Source organism: Protopterus annectens, chromosome 6.part1 (genome assembly GCF_019279795.1).
Source record: "Protopterus annectens isolate FY-2018-M chromosome 6.part1, PAN1.0, whole genome shotgun sequence".
Lineage (NCBI taxonomy): Eukaryota > Metazoa > Chordata > Ceratodontiformes > Protopteridae > Protopterus > Protopterus annectens.
The window spans coordinates 58,810,102-58,831,055 of NC_056738.1; the positions used below are offsets into that span (position 1 = coordinate 58,810,102).

The 20,954-nt window shown below is 37.1% G+C and overlaps 1 protein-coding gene across 1 annotated transcript in view; it reads right to left on the bottom strand.

Annotated features, from left to right (window-relative positions):
• Positions 1–20,954, bottom strand: part of LRP2 (LDL receptor related protein 2) — a 1,335,386-nt gene that overhangs the window by 451,345 nt on the left and 863,087 nt on the right. The window contains exon 50 of the mRNA XM_044075346.1: positions 7,098–7,614. Coding sequence (XP_043931281.1) covers positions 7,098–7,614 — 517 coding nt within the window. The remainder of the gene's footprint in view (positions 1–7,097; positions 7,615–20,954) is intronic.

The following is a 20,954-nucleotide window of genomic DNA, read 5'->3' on the forward strand; positions in this document are numbered from 1 at the left end:
TGGTGGTTATATTTTGCCAGGCAGCGGGGTACAAGGAGAAATGACCCCCGACCTCTTCCAGAGGTGAGCAGTCGGGCAACACTTTAGGAGTACTGATAGGGTTGGCCAGAGAATTAATGTCTGGAACCCCAGTTTCGTAGACCTCCTCTGCCCCAAAAGGGGCATCTTCCATTGGCGTTTGCCCCTCTGCCTCTAGGGGAGAACTTGGCATGTGCATCATAGAAAGAGCCCTGGGATTTCCTGTGCCACATCCTCCCATGCCTCTGATTTCTGGGGTAAAACCATTGAGGAGTAGAATGTCTGATACCAATGGCAGATAAGGTCTTGCTATCTTGTTCACACCTTGCCAGCGTATCTTTCACTTTAGGGCCAAATAAAGAAGTGGCCTCGATGGGGGCATTCATGAAGGAAGCCTTAAAGGAGTCCAAAAAATCACAAAGGCCCATCCAGGCATGTCGTCTGGTGACTATACCTGCTCCTGCTGCTCTAGTCGCTCTTCCATTGCGTGCGAAATAAGATGCATGGAAGAGTTGGAAATGGACTTTACCAGGCTTCAGAGGGATCTTATCAACCAGCTCTCTGAAACCTTGGCAGGAGCTATTTATGATGAGGTCCATGACAATGTGGCCGGGCACGAAAAGCCAGCAGGAATACGGACTCCTCAGAGGAAGGATTAGAAGACTTCTAGTCACCCCTCTAAGGATCTTGAGGATGTCACCAAAGGACATCTCATCACAGGGTGACCATGGGGACCCTTCCCTATCATCAAAATCCATATTTTCAGTCAAAGACTCCTCAGTGGAGTCCATGTGCTTCCTCTTGCATGATGCTTTGTGGGGTACTTCCTCAGTGGGAGGTGCTGGGGAAGACTGCAAAGTGGGGGTCTCCTGAGGAGGAGAAACCTGAGGCCCTTGTGCCCGGTGGTTGTGGTTTGTGACAGCTGTGGCACAGAGGGGGAGAGGACACCAACTTGTGGGGTTTGCCAGCAGAGGCAAGCACCCTCTCCATGGCCTGGAAGGCCGGCCCACCCAAGGAGGGATGGGAGCCTGGAACCGAGCATGACAACCTTGGAACCGGAGTCACACCCCGCCCCAACAAGCCCACCCCCAGACCAGGAGTCTCAAGAGATATGTGAACTGTGAAAGAGAGAGGATTCCTGGAGGGTGCCATAGAAAAAATCGGCATGGAACCAGGAATGTCCCTCCCTTGGCACAGCCACTGGCCTGAGAAGAGCCTGATGCCCAGTGCACTGAAGGCCACAAGGATGACTCCAGTTCCAAAGTGAGATGCACTATTGAAGTCGGAGGAAGGGAAGCTGCTGTCAGAGTAACAGGCTACAAAACTTGGGTAGAAGTCAAAGGAGCAGTGTATGTTTGAGTTTGAGGAGGTATATGTTCACATGAATGAGAGAATGTGGACTTCGACGGGTGAGAGAGACCTCTGGCCACAAGCAACTGGTCAACAATCTGCAACACATCTTGCTCAGACAGGCTTCTTCTTGACCTCATAGAGAGAGCTGATGGCATTTCTGCCCTTTCTAGAAAAGAACTATATTAACTACTAGCAAATGGATCCAAGGAAGGAGAATACTTGGTCCTTGCTAATTCGAGAGGTGCAAAGCCCAGAACCAAGGATGTCTGCACCGAAGAAAAAGGTGTGGAAGTTGTCTGCACCGACATCAGCACCATAGAAGTTAAAGGTGTCTGCACCATAAAGGCAAAAGTCTGCCCCAATGGGTATGGTGCCGTCGTTGAAAGTGTCTGCACCAGTAATAAGGATGGTGCCGAGAAGGACTGCACTGAAGAACATGTCGATGCTGAAAAAGTCTGAACCGTGGAGGACAGAAACGTCATAGTCGGTGCCGAAGGGGACTGTATCTGCATGGACAGTGCCGGTAAGGGCTGCGACAGAACTGTCTGAGCCGTAGTTGTCTGCACAGGGAACTCCGGTGCCAGTAATGACAAGGAAGACATGGAAGCAGCCAGAATCATTTGGGGTGGTGCCCAGCCTGGAGCTGACAGGGTCACAGGTGGCAGCACCGAAGTAGTAATCAATTTCACCTTCTTATGAGTCAAGTCCCTACGATCTCCAGAGGGAGAAAAAGGGAGCAACTTTGATGAGGAAGAGGAAAAATGCCTCTTATGGGGTTTAACAGGAGGGGGTGAGCTCTCTGACCCAGAAATAGCATCAGAGAAAGGAGATTTGAGAGGACCTTTCAATATTAATTTATTCTTCCTCTCATTAAGAGTCCTGGTCAAAAATATTTTACAAATCCCACATGGTGGATCCACAGTAAGGTGGGAGAAATTCAGACAGTAGACACAAGTCATGGCCATCGGAAAGTGGTAACTTAACGGCCACAATCCTTACACTGCTTAAAACCAATGCTACTTTTCTTATCCGACATAATGATGTGGAGAAGAACAATAATACCAAAAAGAAGAGGAAAGGCTACGTAAAGGGTAAGAAGAGAAAAGGAAGGATTAACCACCGACCAGGAGAAGAATATCCAAAAACCAACAAGCTGGAACCACGTTGTGTCAGCAAACCGAACCAATTTTATTCCAAAAAACAGAAGTTAACCTAGGTTTCGTCTCAATGTAAAGACTTCCTCAGAACAAATTACACAAATACAACACTCCCTTATATATCCACCCTCTCCCAATTAATCCATTAATTGGATAATTAACATATACACAATTTATTACAAACAATATAGAACTGGTTTTAAAAATGTGTTATAAACATTTTTAAAAATACTGAATACTATATAAAATATAATATATTTCATTTTATATGTTTGATTATTTTAAAATGTTTTTAAAATTTTTTTTAAAGATTTATCAACATCTGTTTAAAAACAACAATTAACAAGCCATTCTTTGTGACTTCATCCTAAAATGTGCTTCAACTTTAATATTGGAGCTATGCTAATACTGTCATTAATACCAGGAAAATTTGTGGCATCAAATTTTAACTGCCACTTCATTTCATAAATATCCAAATGCACATGAAGAATATTTCCTTGATTGTGCTTGTTAATCTGTTGTATTACACAGAACTTAAAATTATGTCCAAGATATTGCCCTATATGTCTGACCAATGCATTGGTGGCTTTCATGTGTTTAATATCCAATATGTGTTCACTTACCCTTTCTCTAAGACATCTGCAAGTTTTCCCAATATAAAATGCGGGACATTGACAGCATTTTGCCAAATATACCACGTTCTTATTATAACAAATAAAATGTCCTCTAATACCTATATAAGTTCCCACAACACTAATTTTACACCCAGTAGTCATGATATACTTGCACAAGCTACATCTACCACATTTAAAATTACCCAATTGTCGACTAATACTGGGAGTGTTATCATAGGCTCCCCTTTCCAATAAATCCTTAAATGATTTATCTTTCCTAAATACATTTTTCGGGTCCATCCCCATCTTCATCTCAACATTATTATCTAATTTTAATAAACCCCAATTTTTCTGAATATGTGTAATTACTTCCGTATCATAATTATAAGTGGTTATAAAATATAATTGCTCATTTCTTTCCTTCCTGGAATTTTTGATGAAGATGTTGAGATGAAGATAGGGATGGCCCCGAAAAATGTATTTAGGAAAGATAAATAATTTAAGGATTTATTGGAAAGGGGAGCCTATGATAATACTCCTAGTATTAGTCGACAATTGGGTAATTTTAAATGTGGTAGATGTAGCTTGTGCAAGTATATCATGACTACTGGGTGTAAAATTAGTGTTAATTATCCAATTAATGGATTAGAACTCGACACCGTAAAACTCCACTGCCAATCAATGTGCGGACAAGATGATCCGCTGTGGCGACCCCTAACCGGGAAAAGCCGAAAGAAGAAGAAGAAGATCCAATTAATGGATTAATTGGGAGAGTTAGGGAGTGTTGTATTTGTGTAATTTGTTCTGAGGAAGCCTTTACATTGAGAAGAAACCTAGGTTAACTTCTGTTTTTTGGAATAAAATTGGTTCGGTACTCTGACTCAACGTGGTTCCAGCTTGTTGGATTTGGATATTCTTCTCCTGGTCAGTGGTTGCTGCTTTGTGGTTTGTTCATTCTGGTTATTAGAAAAGGAAGGATTACCAATGATAGTAATGAATAATTACCTCAGAGGTAAGAAAAGGAGAGAGTCTAAAATATGTGATAGGGTAGGAAAATATTAGTAGAAACTATCTGAAAAACTTTCAAGTAAGAACAATGTATAAAACTTTTAAAAAATTAGACACTTAGCTGAGAAAGTGGCTTGACACGGTTGTACAGCAACGCAGCAAATGAGATCTGTGGTAACAGGGAGCAGAGCATTCTGGGTAGGACCTTGGCTCGAGAGTTTTTGGCTGAAACAAGCTTGATATTGGCCGGCTCTGTTCCGAGGACGGAACCGATAACCCATCAGTAAGGAATGAACAAAAATTAACAACATCAGATGGTATTTTAACAAATGTATTAGCAAAGCATATATATGAATTTAATGATCAACTGTTCAAGTTTTGTGTAATACAGAAAATTAAAGAACAGGATAGGGGCTGACCTTGGACTATTCAGCTGGAATAGGCTGAATTGGTTTGACAACTGCAACTACATTCATGTGTATGGCCAGGATTAAATGATTACTGCACTATTAATAGTATACTTACATTAAAGGCATTGGCTAGGTAGTAAAAAAAAAAGTAAAAAAGTGAATAAGTAAGGAATTATTAATAATAATAAATAATAATAAAAATATAATATTATGCATAAGATTTTCAGTTTAGATATTCCTTAGCATGTTTATATTCATATTGTGTCTTTTCAAGAGTACATAGCAATCACTGTTTTATTAATCATTGGGTTTCATAGAAAATGCATTGCTAGTATGATTGATGTAGTAAGTTTTTCATTTAATCTATGAATATTTGTGTTTATATATAAAAAAGTGATTTATTGTCTGCAATATAAGTATTCATGGAGCATGTTGGCTTAGATGATTAGATATTGTATCAGTATTTTAGTAACAAGTTTTTATATGATACCTAATGAAAGTTCTGTGCTATGACTAGAGTCCCACCAAACAGCACACGGCAAATATAAAATCCAGAAAGAAGAATGGCAGGACACTGCTGGAGTAAATCCTTCTTTATTAAAAGATATGTACACACGTTTTGTTGATGATGTTTTTTTCTTTTGGAGGGGGGATGCAGACATGTTAACAGATTTTGTCAGTTATTTACACTCCACTACATCTTTCCTTAGGTTCAAGTTGAACTTTTCGGATACCAGCATAGACTTTTTAGATGTTAGCATCACACAAACCAGTAATGGTTTCTCTTCTAAGTTACATAAGAAGGAGTGTTGGAAAAACAGCTTGCTGTGCTTTGACAGCATGCATCCCAGTTATATGTTCCCCAATATTGTCCAGGGCCAGGCTGGGAGAATATCCAGGTTATCACTGGATGACACACAGTATGAGAAAGACATCGAGACTTTGAAGCATTGTTTTCTGGACAGGGGATATAAAGAAGGCATGATTTGTGATGTCATAAGGGACAGCAGACAGAAAAGGGATAATAAATACCAACCTTGGCTTAAACAAGGGCAAGTTGCTGCTACGGTCAATGCTTTTCCTAGATATACATCAAGGGAACCTAAGTTATTTGTTACCTATAGCAGCAACATAAAAGATATAAAAACCATTGTTTTTAAAAATTGGAATATTTTAAGGAGTGACAATAAGTTGAGAGATCTCATAGGGACTAGACCCAGTTTTGGGTATAAGAGAAATAAGAATTTGAAGGACATTCTTTGCACTGAAAGGGTTACCACCACATCTACCTCATTCAAAGATAGCTCGGGCAGCATTCCTTGTGGCTTGTATAAAGCATGTCCCTCCATTAATAAAGATACGGTCTTTAAACATCCTGTTACAGGCAAGATTTATAACTTCAAGGCAAAGGCTACTTGTAGGACCAGTCATATAGTCTATTTGGCTACATGTGAACAGTGCACAGCTTATTATGTTGGGATGACCAACAATATGTTCAAGATCAGAATTTTGCAGCATCTATCTAGCATAAGGAATAAGAACATGCACAATGCCCTTTACAGGCACATTGAAAAGTACTCTACACATACCTTTAGTTTCAGGGCTGTGGTCAATGTAAGGTTAAATAATAGGGGAGGGGATATAAAGTTATTGACAGAATCCCTTGAATCCAAGTGGATCTTGGAGCTGATGGCTCATAGGAGCCCGGGGTTAAATGACATGGTACCTTTGAAGCCCGCCCTACAAAAAAGGCGGGTAGCATACTGATTACTGATTGGTTGGTTATCAATTTAAATTGATGGAAATGTTTGTCTTCTCTATCTGATGAAGGGTACCACACCCGAAAGCGCTCATCTTTGGTTGATTTTTGTGTCTTTTAATAAAAAAGGATTTACTCCAGCAGTGTCCTGCCATTCTTCTTTCTGAAATTTTTATATGAGTCATATGTTTTTTAAAAAACAGCACTGCATATGTCGCTTCCTGTTTGTAAAGGAAATTACGCCATTTTAAGTATATAAGAAGGAAGGTTTTAGTTGTTGTTTGTTGTCTGATGAAGTTTGCTATTTGAGACAAATGAAAAGCGCTTAACAGTAAATAAAGAAGCCGTTCTATATCCAGCACCGTTATTTACTTGGTTTTAGTTATATAGTTTGTGCACATTTTGGTTCATTTGTATATTAACATGACAGAATGATTTAACAAAGATTAGAAAACACAAGTTGCTATATTACATTGTCAGAGACAAAGCCGATGGAGAAGGAGCTGTGAAATAGCAGCATTTTGTTTTCTATCACAGTAATAAAAGGCAAAACTGAAATCACTTTGCCAATACTCTGCATGAATAAAACATTATTGTTGAGTATAAAAGATACCATGTGTTCACACCTTTAAGCATATTATAGTCCTCTGCATCACAGGTCTTGTTAGCCTAAACGGTTACGCTTAAATAGAGATAATATTTACTAACAAAAGTTTTTCAAAAATGTCATCATGAAGAAAGTATTGCAGTGAAAAATGGGAAAAGATGGTACACTCACCTGCCAATCCAGTCAACTGCTAAGCCTTCACCATGTGGCAGATCATGACTAATAATTGTTTCTCTGTTTGTCCCATTCAAAAACATTCTTTCAATCACCCTTCTTCCCATGTCAGTCCAGTAAAGCCTCCTTTCCACTCTGTCAAAATCCAGTGCCACCACATTGGTCAACCCCTGGAAAATAAGTGAATATGAAAGCCCATCTACAGTCAGATTACGTAGATAGTAGCGATTACTGAAAATAAGATATGGCATAATACTGCTGATTTGTCGACAGTGTCTCCCATCTGGTTCACGGATATAACCTGGGGCACATTTACAGATAAAGGACCCGACTGTATTTTCACAGATTTGGCTACATACACTTGGAGTTTCATTGCATTCATCAATATCTTCACAGTTCTCCTTATCAGGTAGCAGGCGATATCCCACATTGCATGAACAGTAGAAGCTTGTCTGAGTGTCTCTGCATTGTTGTGCACATCTGTTGATTGATGGGTCACTGCATTCATTAATGCCTGTACCACAAAATGAATGTAAGTTCCTGAAAACTGGTATATAAACTTTGCACTAGGAATCAGACAGTTTTATAACAGCATATACTAGTTCATAGCAGCTGATTAGTTCATTTCTAATTTGTTAAGAGAAACAAAAAACAAATGAGTACATGTCACCAAATACCATGAATATGAACTTTTGTTTTAGTATTTATATTATTTGCTTTTAAACAGATAACCACATTGAGCAAAACTACAAATGTTTCTTGGGCAACTTGGGAAAATGGTCTGGTTAAGTGATTTGCTGAAGTCACTCAATTTGCAAGTCAAAATAAAGGAAACAAACTCAGTACTATAAAATGAAACTCATTTATAGGTCATAGCTTAATTTTCTGTTGTAGAATACCAGGGAATGCAGCCTCAAAAGAAGGCCAGACTTTTCTTATTAAAACATTTTAACAAACCCATCAAATCATAACAATTTAGTGATGTTTTACTTAGCAGTAGGTAACACGATTCCTGTAAAATGCATTTGATGCATGATTATTAGCATTTTATCGATTAGCATGAAACTCAATAGATGCTTGACAGTTCCCTAAATATAGTTACTATGGACAGAGTTTGAAGGATTGCCAATTTGTCTACAGCATGTTTAGTTGTAGGAGGAAACTGTAGCACCTGGGTAAACCCCACACTAACACAAGTATGACATACTGATCCAACACCGAAGGCACCAATGCTGGGAACCAAACTGGTGAACTAAGTATGAAGCAGAAGTACTAACTGCAGTGCCACCAGGCCTCTCTCAGTTTAAGTAAAAATGGCTGACATTTGACATTTTTCCTAGACAATATATTACAAGTCGAAGACTTCTTCACCTTAGGAAAGTACAATGTTAAGTGATGATGCTGGCATCTTTTCTGCACATATAATTGCTGTAGGGGACTTTTATTTTTCAAGCTAGGAATCTACAGTATCTGCCTACTTTTATAGGTCATTTAATTAAATTAAACTTATTACATTAAAATGTCACTCTGTACTTCCCACCAGTTTATACCAATATTATGTCTATATGACTATTCTTTAACTTATCACTCCTAATATGCATTCAGATGGATAGTTTACAATCTCACAACTTACATTTACCTTACTACTGATTCTTCAAGTTTTCTTTAATTTTCTTCTAACTTGCTGCACACTAAATACACTTGATAAAATATGTATATTATACATCAGTATCACTTGTTTTAATACAGACAAATGGTCTTGGCTACAGATGGAGTAAAATGGTATAAGATATCAATGACTTTTGCTGCTTACATAGTTATTACATATGGCTATACTAGAGTAAGACATTGTATTATCAAATGATTCAAAGTGGTATTAAAAACACTGTCAACTAGAGACAGACTGTTTCACAAACAACGTAATCACAACAATGAGACTGGAAATAGCCTCTGCTAGGTTAGCAACAAAAGCGTGAATGGACTTGGAACAAGGAATAGAAAAACACAATTTATTGAAGTACTGTGTACAACGTGGTAAGCGCTTTCATCTGCAAAGCAGATTTCTTCAGACCACTAAACATCAAAATAAGGAACATATTTAAAAACTTTTTGGCGCCAGAATTCATTGATAATTGAATAATCACTTCCTATTTAAAGTGCCAATACAAGTAATATTTAAACACCATAATAAAATACTTTTCCTCCGATGATTAAAAATTTTATACACAATAAAAATACAATAATTAATAATAACATTAAATACCAAAATTGTAATAAAATGAATTGACTGTACTAATATATAAAAACTGTAAAATGTAAATGCTATAAAATATACATAATATATTTGATGTATACATAATGTATTAGCTATAAATACAACTCTGCTGGAAAAATACTGAAAATAACTGCACTGAATAAATACTGCTCAAAGTGAGAATAATAATGTCATACACAATCATATGCATATAAAATTTGATATAAACACATACAAAATAGTGTGACTAAGAAATTAAATATTTTGCTAACTTTGCATATCACACAAACTACAAGTGATATTGTATCTATTCAAAATTGATATATCAATACATCTTATAATAACTGCAAAAAAGGTTTAATAGAAATGAATTCATTAATACCAGGGAGTTTTGTGGCATTAGTCATCATCTGCCACATACTTTCCCTTTTCGCTAAGGAGTGCTTTAAAATTACCACCCCGTGGTGTAATAACTACCTGATCAATTATGGCAAATCTAAATGTATGGGTATCACCATGTTCCTTTAAATGTCTATATAAGGCATTTTTGGTGTCATGCACCTTAATCCTATACAAATGCTCATAAATCCGCTTTCTAAATTGCCTTTCAGTTTTCCCAATATAGAAGGCTGTACAGGACATACATTCAGCAAGATATACTATGTTGGTACTATAACAATTCCCTTTCTTAAACCTGATGTAAGTCTTATTGATGTCATTCAACTTGCATCCCTTGCTCTCGTTTATAGCAAAGCATTGTCGACATGAGCCACATTTTTTGGTAGATGCATCCAATTTCTTGTAATTCAAGTTTTTTGCACTCTCCAATATTCTTTTTACATTAAACCCCATTTTGTATACACAACAAGGTCATTCACCTACATTTCTCACTTCATCATCAACAGTTAAGGTGTACCAATGTCTAAACAATATATTTTTAATTTCATTGACATGCGGAGAAAACATTAAGACACAAACTTTGTTAGTCTCAAGCCTATCAATATTACATGACTGGATGTCAGTGTTGTAATTGTATACTGTTCCTAATATCGGAGGGTATTTTTTACCCCATTCATTAGTAACATAAAGAGCAACATCATTCAATAGAGATATAGGATAATCCCTATTGATGAACATATTCTTAATAAAATTTATTTCTTTGACCATTGTCTTATAATTGGAGGACATCCTAGCCGCCCGTATACATTGCCCTTTAAAAATGTTTCTTAATATGTGTTTGGGATGATTACTTGAATATTCCAAATACCCATTGGAAAAAGTTTCCTTTCTAAAAATTTCTGACTGAAACCCAGAATCCGTGTGTCTTATAAAAGTGTCCAAATAGGTAATGCCTTCGTTGTTAACTTTATGAGCAAATTTCAAAAAACTATTGGACTGGTTAAGAAATACCATGAATTCATCCAAAAGTTCACTTAGTCCGTCCCATAACAGGAACATGTCATCCAGGAACCTTGTGTAGTATACTACATGTTGAAAATATGTACAGTTAAATAAACACTGGTTCTCCCATTCCAATATTACTAAATTCTCAAAAATGGGAGCACATGAGGCCCACATAGCCACACCTCGTGTCTGTTTAAAATACTCCCCTTCGAAATAAATGAAGTTATTATCCAATACCAATTCCATCATGTCAGTGATCAAATTGATACCGTCCCAACTAAGATTGGAAAATCTTCTCAGACTCTCACTAAAAAATTCTAGTCCTTCTGTTTTAGGTATACAAGAGAATAAGTCTATGACGTCTATAGTGATATATAACAAGTTCTTTTTCCATTTTTCTGGGGTAAGGCGAGATAAAAACATCCATGAGTCCTTTATAAGGTGCGGAGTTCTCCCATATATGTGTTTGACCCATCTGTCTATAGCTACTCCTATGTTGTAAGTTTTGGACTTACTGTCCGAAATAATAGGACGAAATGGTGGATCAACAATATCCTTGTGGATTTTTGGTACGCCTACTATTGTAGCTAACACAGGGAAATCAACCTTTAAAAAATTGTAAGTATCCACAGTAATCCTATTGTCAATAAGATACTCTTCCAAAGCTAGGTCAATCTTGTGATATCCTAAGTTAACTTAATTGAGAGACACTATGTCATAATTGCCTGTCTCATTTAAGATGCTATGTATCTTATTGTTGTAATCCATGGTGTGAAACAAAACTATCCCAGCCCCTTTATCGGGTTTCATAACCCGTATGTCTTTATCACTGACCAACTCATTTAAACACTTTCTCTCCTTATAAGACAAATTGTCATAAAAAGTAAGGGTCTTACTTCACTGTTTATATCTGTATATATCTAAACAGGTGAGATCCTCAAAGTTTAACACGTTTCTATGTGCCGTAGGTATGTAAGTACTTTTTTTCTTAAGTGTTTTTAAAGGTAACTGCTCAACATTCTTTTGCATGGTAAGTGCCAAATTGAGCCTACGACAGAATAACTTTACCTCTGCTATCATGTCAGTCAGATTAAATTTAACAGTTGGAATATATTTCATACCCTTCATGAATAAAGAAAAATGTTCTTCCTGTATCTTTAAACTTGTATAATTAAATATTTTCATATCTTTGTGTACAATAACTACTTCATCATCTAAATTATTATGTGGCAACACAGCTTCTACAATGGGCACAACTTCCAATTGTGATGTTAAATCATAAATGTTAACAACATCATTACCTACCATCTGTTCTGATGGTTCTTTTGTCGATAATTCCTTTTGTGTGGAGGCGTGAAAAATCGTCCCCCCTGAAAATTTGATTCAGATTCCTTGTGAGTCCCCCATCTATCTTGGGCTTCAAACAGAGTTTCCCTGTTGGTCTGTGATTTCCATAGATATGCCCTGTGGTGGTGATATTGTTCTATATCACGTAACAATTTTTTGTTCTTTCTATCAAATGTATTAGCTGCTCTATTTTCTGCTAATTTAAATTGTTTTTCATATAGCTCCTTCCATTGGGGAAACACAAGATCAGTTACAATGCCATTATTCAACTTCTCTACCTCACTAACACACTTAGTTTCTCATCGTTCTTTTTTATAATTAAATTCATAAAACTAGTACCAAAGCCATCAAACATTTTATTAAACTCCTTCTTAGTGTCTATATCCAAGTCAATTCCCATAGGCATTTTAAAAAACCTTAAACCCATAGGTACAATACCTAAATTGATACATTTCAGTAGATACGCGTTGTCTATTTTAATGCTTTTAACAGCTGAAAGTAATTTCCCTAAACCAAAAATCATATCTTTCAAAGTACCCTTATGGTTGGCAGAGTTGTCTTTATATATATATTTTTGATTGTTATTAATTTTAAAATCATATTCACCAGTAAAAAATTTATCTAAATTACCAAGTTCATGAGTAATTGCATTAACATTAACATTGACAGTCCTGCCCCTTGGGCTGGAAGAATTAGCAAAAGCACCTTTAACCAAATCCGTTTTAGGTTTGGTATATGTTCTAACAGGTTGCATAAGGTTTGGACGAGCTCCTAAATGGTCAAAATCCTCATCAACCTGAAAAATCGAAAGTAAACTCCTTGTCAGATGTATATTCCTTGTCAAACACTTGGCTAGTGTCGCGGACACTATTCCCCAACAGTCTCAATCTGGTCACCTCACTGAAATCCTTATTAGGTTCGCCCTGACCATTCTGGATATCCACTTGTGTAGAAACGTGTGAAGCACCCGGCGAGCAGCTTGTTATAGCATCGGAAGTGGCGTTTTTTATGTCCCACAGAGTTTTCTGTAGCTGCCCGACTACATCTGTCAGGCGGGTAACGTTTTCATGTAAAATGTTCATATCCGCCTTCAAGGTGCTCAGCATGTCCTTGTCCAATGAAGTCTCGATCACCATACTTGTGTTGTCCATAGCAAAAGAACTGAAATAAATCCAAAGCTCCGTACAACAACGTAATCACAACAATGAGACTGGAAATAGCCTCTGCTAGGTTAGCAACCAAAGCGTGAATGGACTCGGAACAAGGAATAGAAAAACACAACTTATTGAAGTACTGTGTACACCGTGGTAAGCGCTTTCATCTGCAAAGCAGACTTCTTCAGACCACTAAACATCAAAATAAGGAACATATTTAAAAACTTTTTGGCGCCAGAATTCATTGATAATTGAATAATCACTTCCTATTTAAAGTGCCAATGCAAGTAATATTTAAACACCATAATAAAATACTTTTCCTCCGATGATTAAAAATTTTATACACAATAAAAATACAATAATTAATAATAACATTAAATACCAAAATTGTAATAAAATGAATTGACTGTACTAATATATAAAAACTGTAAAATGTAAATGCTATAAAATATACACAATATATTTTTTAACCAATAGTTTAATCCAATAGTTTTTTGAAATTTACTCAAAGTTAACAACGAAGGCATTGCCTATTTGGACACTTTTATAAGACACACGGATTCTGGGTTTCAGTCAGAAATTTTTAGAAAGGAAACTTTTTCCAATGGGTATTTGGAATATTCAAGTAATCATCCCAAACACATATTAAGAAACATTTTTAAAGGACAATGTATACGGGAGGCTAGGATGTCCTCCAATTATGAGACAATGGTCAAAGAAATAAATTTTATTAAGAATATGTTCATCAATAGGGATTATCCTATATCTCTATTGAATGATGTTGCTCTTTATGTTACTAATGAATGGGGTAAAAAATACCCTCCGATATTAGGAACAGTATACAATTGCAACACTGACATCCAGTCATGTAATATTGATAGGCTTGAGACTAACAAAGTTTGTGTCTTAATGTTTTCTCCGCATGTCAATGAAATTAAAAATATATTGTTTAGACATTGGTACACCTTAACTGTTGATGATGAAGTGAGAAATATAGTAGGTGAACAACCTTGTTGTGTATACAAAATGGGGTTTAATGTAAAAAGAATATTGGAGAGTGCAAAAAACTTGAATTACAAGAAATTAGATGCATCTACCAAAAAATGTGGCTCATGTCGACAATGCTTTGCTATAATTGAGAGCAAGGGATGCAAGTTGAATGACATCAATAAGACTTACATCAGGTTTAAGAAAGGGAATTGTTATAGTACCAACATAGTATATCTTGCTAAATGTATGTCCTGTACAGCCTTCTATATTGGGAAAACTGAAAGGCAATTTAGAAAGCAGATTTATGAGCATTTGTATAGGATTAAGGTGCATGACACCAAAAATTCCTTATATAGACATTTAAAGGAACATAGTGATACCCATACATTTAGATTTGCCATAATTGATCAGGTAGTTATTACACCACGGGGTGGTAATTTTAAAGCACTCCTTGCGAAAAGGGAAAGTATGTGGCAGATGATGACTAATGCCACAAAATTCCCTGGTATTAATGAATTCATTTCTATTAAACCTTTTTTGCAGTTATTATAAGATGTATTGATATATCAATTTTGAATAGATACAATATCACTTGTAGTTTGTGTGATATGGAAAGTTAGCAAAATATTTAATTTCTTAGTCACACTATTTTGTATGTGTTTATATCAAATTTTATATGCATATGATTGTGTATGACATTATTATTCTCACTTTGAGCAGTATTTATTCAGTGCAGTTTGATTTTCAGTATTTTTCCAGGCAGAGTTGTATTTATAGCTAATACATTATGTATACGTCAAATATATTATGTATATTTTATAGCATTTACATTTTACAGTTTTTATATATTAGTACAGTCAATTCATTTTATTACAATTTTGGTATTTAATGTTATTATTAATTATTGTGTTTTTATTTTGTATAAAATTTTTAATCATCGGAGGAAAAGTATTTTATTATGGTGTTTAAATATTACTTGCATTGGCACTTTAAATAGGAAGTGATTATTCAATTATCAATGAATTCTGGCGCCAAAAAGTTTTTAAATATGTTCCTTATTTTGATGTTTAGTGGTCTGAGGAAGTCTGCTTTGCAGATGAAAGCGCTTACCACGTTGTACACAGTACTTCAATAAATTGTGTTTTTCTATTCCTTGTTCCGAGTCCATTCACGCTTTGGTTGCTAACCTAGCAGAGACTATTTCCAGTCTCATTGTTGTGATTACGTTGTTGTACGGAGCTTTGGATTTGTTTCACAAACAACACCTGGAATGTGGCACGAGAGACGGGAAACAAGCATGTGTTAAAAAAGGGACTAAGACATGGGAAATAGCTACCCTAAACACTTTTAATTAAAACTATTGAACGAGACAGTGGTAACCCCAGACACAAACACACTCACTACAGCTAGGGACCAGGATATGGTAAGGAGGTCTTACTCTACATCCCAGTGTGTTCAGTTTTTTATTTTACTTATTTGTTAATGAAGTAAGCCCACTAAGTACTCATCAATCCTTTCAGGGGGTAGCTCAGAAGCACAGTATGTTTAGTTAACTTGCAGAGTCACACTGCTTGCAAGTACAACCAGAGGAAATAAAACACACAGCTATAGAATAAAGCTGGTTAAGAGGTTCATAGCCTTTACTCTAAACTGATGACGTTTCAGTATTTATGAAAATACAGGGTCAGAGAAGTGGGAAGGGGTTTCATCTAGCTAGTACACATCCATTATTTTTACAGAGGGTCAAAGAGTAGTAAATGGCTACACAAGTAAAACCAGGAACCAATACAGGATAAAAATCCACAAAAAAACAGAACTTAATGAATACGCTGTGAGACCTTGGTTGAGGAATACAATTTTAATTATTCTGAAGAAGTCAACTGATATATGCTGACAAAAGCGCTAAATAAAATCTGATCGAGTTTGTGGAAGTCACCTTTTGGTTCTGTTTTTTTGCGGATTTTATCCTGCAGTAGTAAATGACTACCTGAGTGTAATCACTTATTTACTTGTTAAGAAGAAGATAGGAACTTGGATGAAGATTGCATTAGACATGAGCATGTTCTTCTGGGAGCTGGAGGAAGGAGGGGAAAGGGTTTGCAAATAAAATTCAGGAAAGGTTGGTGATGATCTACATATTGCTTATTACTGTATATTTCAGCAGCAACATCCAACTGTGGAAAGGGCTTTTATAGTGCAGTCCATTGGAGGAAAACTCTAAAAGTATAAAGAGGTAAAAGTAGTTACTATTTAAAAATGGGAGATGCATCCAGTGAAATACAAACTGCTTAAGAACTACATACAACTAGATAATATACATGGAAAACATACTGTGCAGTGTAAAGCATGAAAACATATGTCCTAAGCACACATTTTAGTCACATAGCACTGCCGATTTTAGATGGAAAACAGAAACATACACATGTATGTACAGTATGCATACTTACAGGCAGGTATGGACAGTGTCAGTGCTGGCTATTTTTTCTGGTTTAGGTGGATAAAATCAAGAGAGTAACAAACAGACAGTGGAGCAGTAATCAATATATCAACGTATAGTAGTATTGATGAGAACTGGACATTCACAAGCTGTATGAAAACAGATGGCAGGTAAGAGAAATTTGGAAGCAACAGCAGGTAGCTCACTGGTAACAGCTCTGCTTCACAGCTCTGAGGTTCAGTCCTAATGTCCAGTTGCTGTAGCTTTGAAGTTTGTATGTTCTTCCCATACCTGCATTGGTTTTCTATGGTTAATCTAGTTTCTCCTCCACCCCACAAAAAAGAAGTTTGTTACTTGGTTAGACTAGACTGTATACTTTATATATACATATATATATATATATATATATATATATATATATATATATATATACATATGGATCACCTTTAAAATCCTGAAAGCTCAAAATCCTGAATCTCAAAATCCTGAACACAAAATCCTGAAAGCTCAAAATCCTGAAAACTCATAATCCTGAATCTCATAATACTGAAAAACATACAGGACACCAACACAGACTATATTGCAGCTACACTACACTGCACATACACTACTATCTATCCACTTACCCTAACCCAGACCCTAACCCTAAGGTCCGTCACTATCGCACACTCACCTCACCTGTGCCCTAACCCTAACTCACTTAACCCACCCCTAACCCCAAATTCTGTCACTATCGCACAATCACCTCACCCGCACCCTAACCCTAACTCACTTAACCCACCCCTAACCCTAACATCCATCGCACACTCACCTCACCTGTGCCCTAACCCTAACTCACTTAACCCGCCCCTAACCCCAAATTCTGTCACTATCGCACAATCACCTCACCCGCACCCTAACCCTAACTCACTTAACCCGCCCCTAAACCTAACATCCATCACAATCGCACACTTACCTGACCTGCTCCCTACCCCAAATGTCCGCACAATCACACATCAGTGTTGGTGTCCTGTATGTTTTTCAGTATTATGAGATTCAGGATTATGAGTTTTCAGGATTTTGAGCTTTCAGGATTTTGTGTTCAGGATTTTGAGATTCAGGATTTTGAGCTTTCAGGATTTTAAAGGTGACCCATATACATACGTATGTGAGTGTGTGTGTGTGTGTGTGTGTGTGTGTGTGTGTGTGTGTGTGTGTGTGTATATATATATATATATATATATATATATATATATATATTTATATTTATTTCCAGTTTGATAACCGGGGAAGTCCACTGGGCCCGAAAACCCGTTTTCAGTGAAGGCCCGGGGAGAAAAGCTCCATATTACAAATACATTACACACATAAGGCTCTGTGTTCTAAAAACATAGCACATTAAACAATTACCAGAAACATAGCACATTTAACAATTTTACATGCAAAAAATAACATTTTTATACAATTGTATTGTTAGCATAGAAGAGAGAGAAAAAAAGAAATTATACATAGATATGAAATGCAAAAGAAGTAAATCAGAGGAGAAGTGTAGGAAAAAGGAGGTGCAAAGAATTTAAAGGAGAAGAGATGCCAGGAGGAAGATAAAAAAGAACAGTTAGACTAAGATTCATTTTATTTTTTGAGTAGAAAAAGTACATCTTATGAAAAAGGTAAAAGATACATTTGTGAGAATAGGCATGTAGGCAGTGGGGAGGAGAGGCTGTAAAAGGAATATATAGAGAGTTTAAGCAGGGGAGAGAAAGGAGTTAAAGATGTAGAGGGTGGGGAGCTGAGGAGAGAGTTGGAAGAAAAGGGACAAGAGGGAGAAAATTGGAACTGGGATGTAATGGGATCTAGGTAGGAAGTATACAATTACATTTCCAGTTTTGGGAGAGGTGAGAATGGAGAAGAGATTTGAATTGTTCATAGCTTGTAGTGACTCTTAGAAGGGGAGGAAGCAAGTTCCATTTTTTTGCTATAGTATAAGAAAGTAGGAGGAGGCCAGGTGGTCGTTTAGGCTTATATACTGAAAGAAGATTTTGGTGGCCTGAGAGGAGTGTAGAAGGGCAAGATATTAGATAGTGCAGGGCAAGCGGTGGGTTTAAAAATTAGTTTGTGTGCAGTAGTAAGTTGGAGGTAATTGAGATGATTAGGGAGTTCTAGCCATTGGAGACTATGGAGGGAGATGCAATGGTGTGCAGAATGAGCAGAGTTAGTAGCGAATTTGGCGATTTTGTAGTAGCACCTTTCAAGTTTTGAGGAGATAGAAGCTGTGAGTTTGGTTAGAAGAGGAGCACCATACAACAGAGAAGGGAGAAGGTAGGTAGAGGCGAGGGTTTGTCTTGTAGCTAATGATAGAAAGTTAGCATTTCTGTAAAGCATACCGAGCTTATGATGTTTTTTTTTATGTTTAGTTGAATATGAGTATTAAATTTCAGGTGTTCATCAATGGTAACTCCGAGTAATTTTGCACAACTAACAACTTCTACTGGGGACTGGGAGAGGCTGGAGATCGTGAAGGATGGCTTATCAAGAGGCAGAGCTTTTGTGGGGGAGAAGAGAATAATATGGGATTTATTGGCATTAAGGGAGAGATATTTTTGAAGCATCCAATTCTCTGTGGTTGTGAAGGCCAATTGGGTTTTGGCTTGGAGCTCGGGAAGGCTAGAGGCTGAGCAGATTAAAGTGGAGTCATCTGCATATTGTACAAATTGAGAATGAGGAATTGCAGAGTGGAAATCATTGATAAAGACATTAAAGAGCAGGGGACCGAGAATAGAACCCTGAGGGACTCCAGTAGGGGTAGGTAAGAAGTTAGAGGTACCTGTATGCCATTTCCCAGCTTGGGCTCTATCTGAGAGATAACTTTTGAACCAAGAAAGGGAACTGAGGGAAAGATTGAGGTTAGAAAGGTGGTTGAGAAGGAGTGTGTGGGATACCGTGTCGAATGCCTTGGAAAGGTCAAGAAGAACAGTGGAGACAATATCTCCAGAGTCACGGGCATGGTTGACAATGTCTAAGAAAGAGAGGAGAGCAGTAATGGTACTGTGGCCAGGATGGAACCCATGTTGAGTAGGAGTGAGGAGATGGTTATTGAGAAGGTGGGGCATGAGTTGCCGGTGGATACATTTTTCAAGGACTTTTGAAATTGGGGAAAGAATGGCTATTGGGCGGAAATTAGAAATGCTATTATTTTTGCCTCCTTTATGAAGGGGCAGAATGTAGGCAGCTCACCATAGTTTGGGAACATAAGATTCCTGGATGGATCTATTGATGAGAATGCTGATGGGTATGGCAATGCCATCTGCTGCGAGCTTGAGAAAGAGTGATGGGATGTTATCTGGGGCATTGGAGCATGGTCTGAGTTTGGAAAAAAAGTTTTTTGATACTGGTGGTAGACATGGGTTGTAGAAAAAAGTGGGAGGGGGTTTATGGGAGCAGGAGTGGGGGGAGGAGGGTGAAGAAGGCTTTGGGTTCAGGCTGGGGGTGGAATTGGAGAAGGATTTGGTCAGTTCAGCTATGGAGCTGGTAAAAAAGGAGTTGAAAAGGGTTGCAATTTCTGTGTTAGTCTTATTGTTATCTGGACAGGGATTGGATTTAGTACCTGGATGTAAGAGGGAATTGATGGAATTCCAGATTTTTTTTGGGATTGTTTGAGAGGGTAGACTGTAGTTTGGTATAGTATGACTTTTTATCTTGTGTGATAAGTTTTTTAGTGAGATTGCGGAGTTGCTTAAATTGAAGGAATGAAGCTGGGTGTTTATTTTTATTGTAGAGTTTCCAAGTTTTGTCTCTTTGTAGCATTAGAGTTTTAATGTCCTTAGTTAGCCAAGGGGCAGAGTTCTATTTTATTCATTTTGTGGTGGGGCTTGGCAGCTTAGGATTTTAAGGAAGGTAGTACTGAAGACTTCTAAGGCTTCATCTAGAAGAAGAGTTTTTAGTGAATCCCAGTTTGTTAGTTTAAGCGTTTCAGAGAATATATCTAAGGGTTAAAATTAGTTAGGTTATGAGTGTGGGCATATTGATGTTGGTGAGGGAGCTGCTGGGTAGTTCAGTTAATAAAGGCTGGAAGATGATCACTTATTGAGTCTGGTAGTATACCAGAGTTGGAGATATTGTTGGGGTGGCTGACTACGATCCAGTCCAGGATGGACCCTGGGGGGTTATTTTTGTTAGGTCTGGTAATGTTGTTTATTAGTTGAGTAAAATTATAAAAATTGACAGACAGAGTGGGAGTATTGTTATTAATTTTATTCCAGTCGATATTGACATCGCCTAGAATGTAAGTC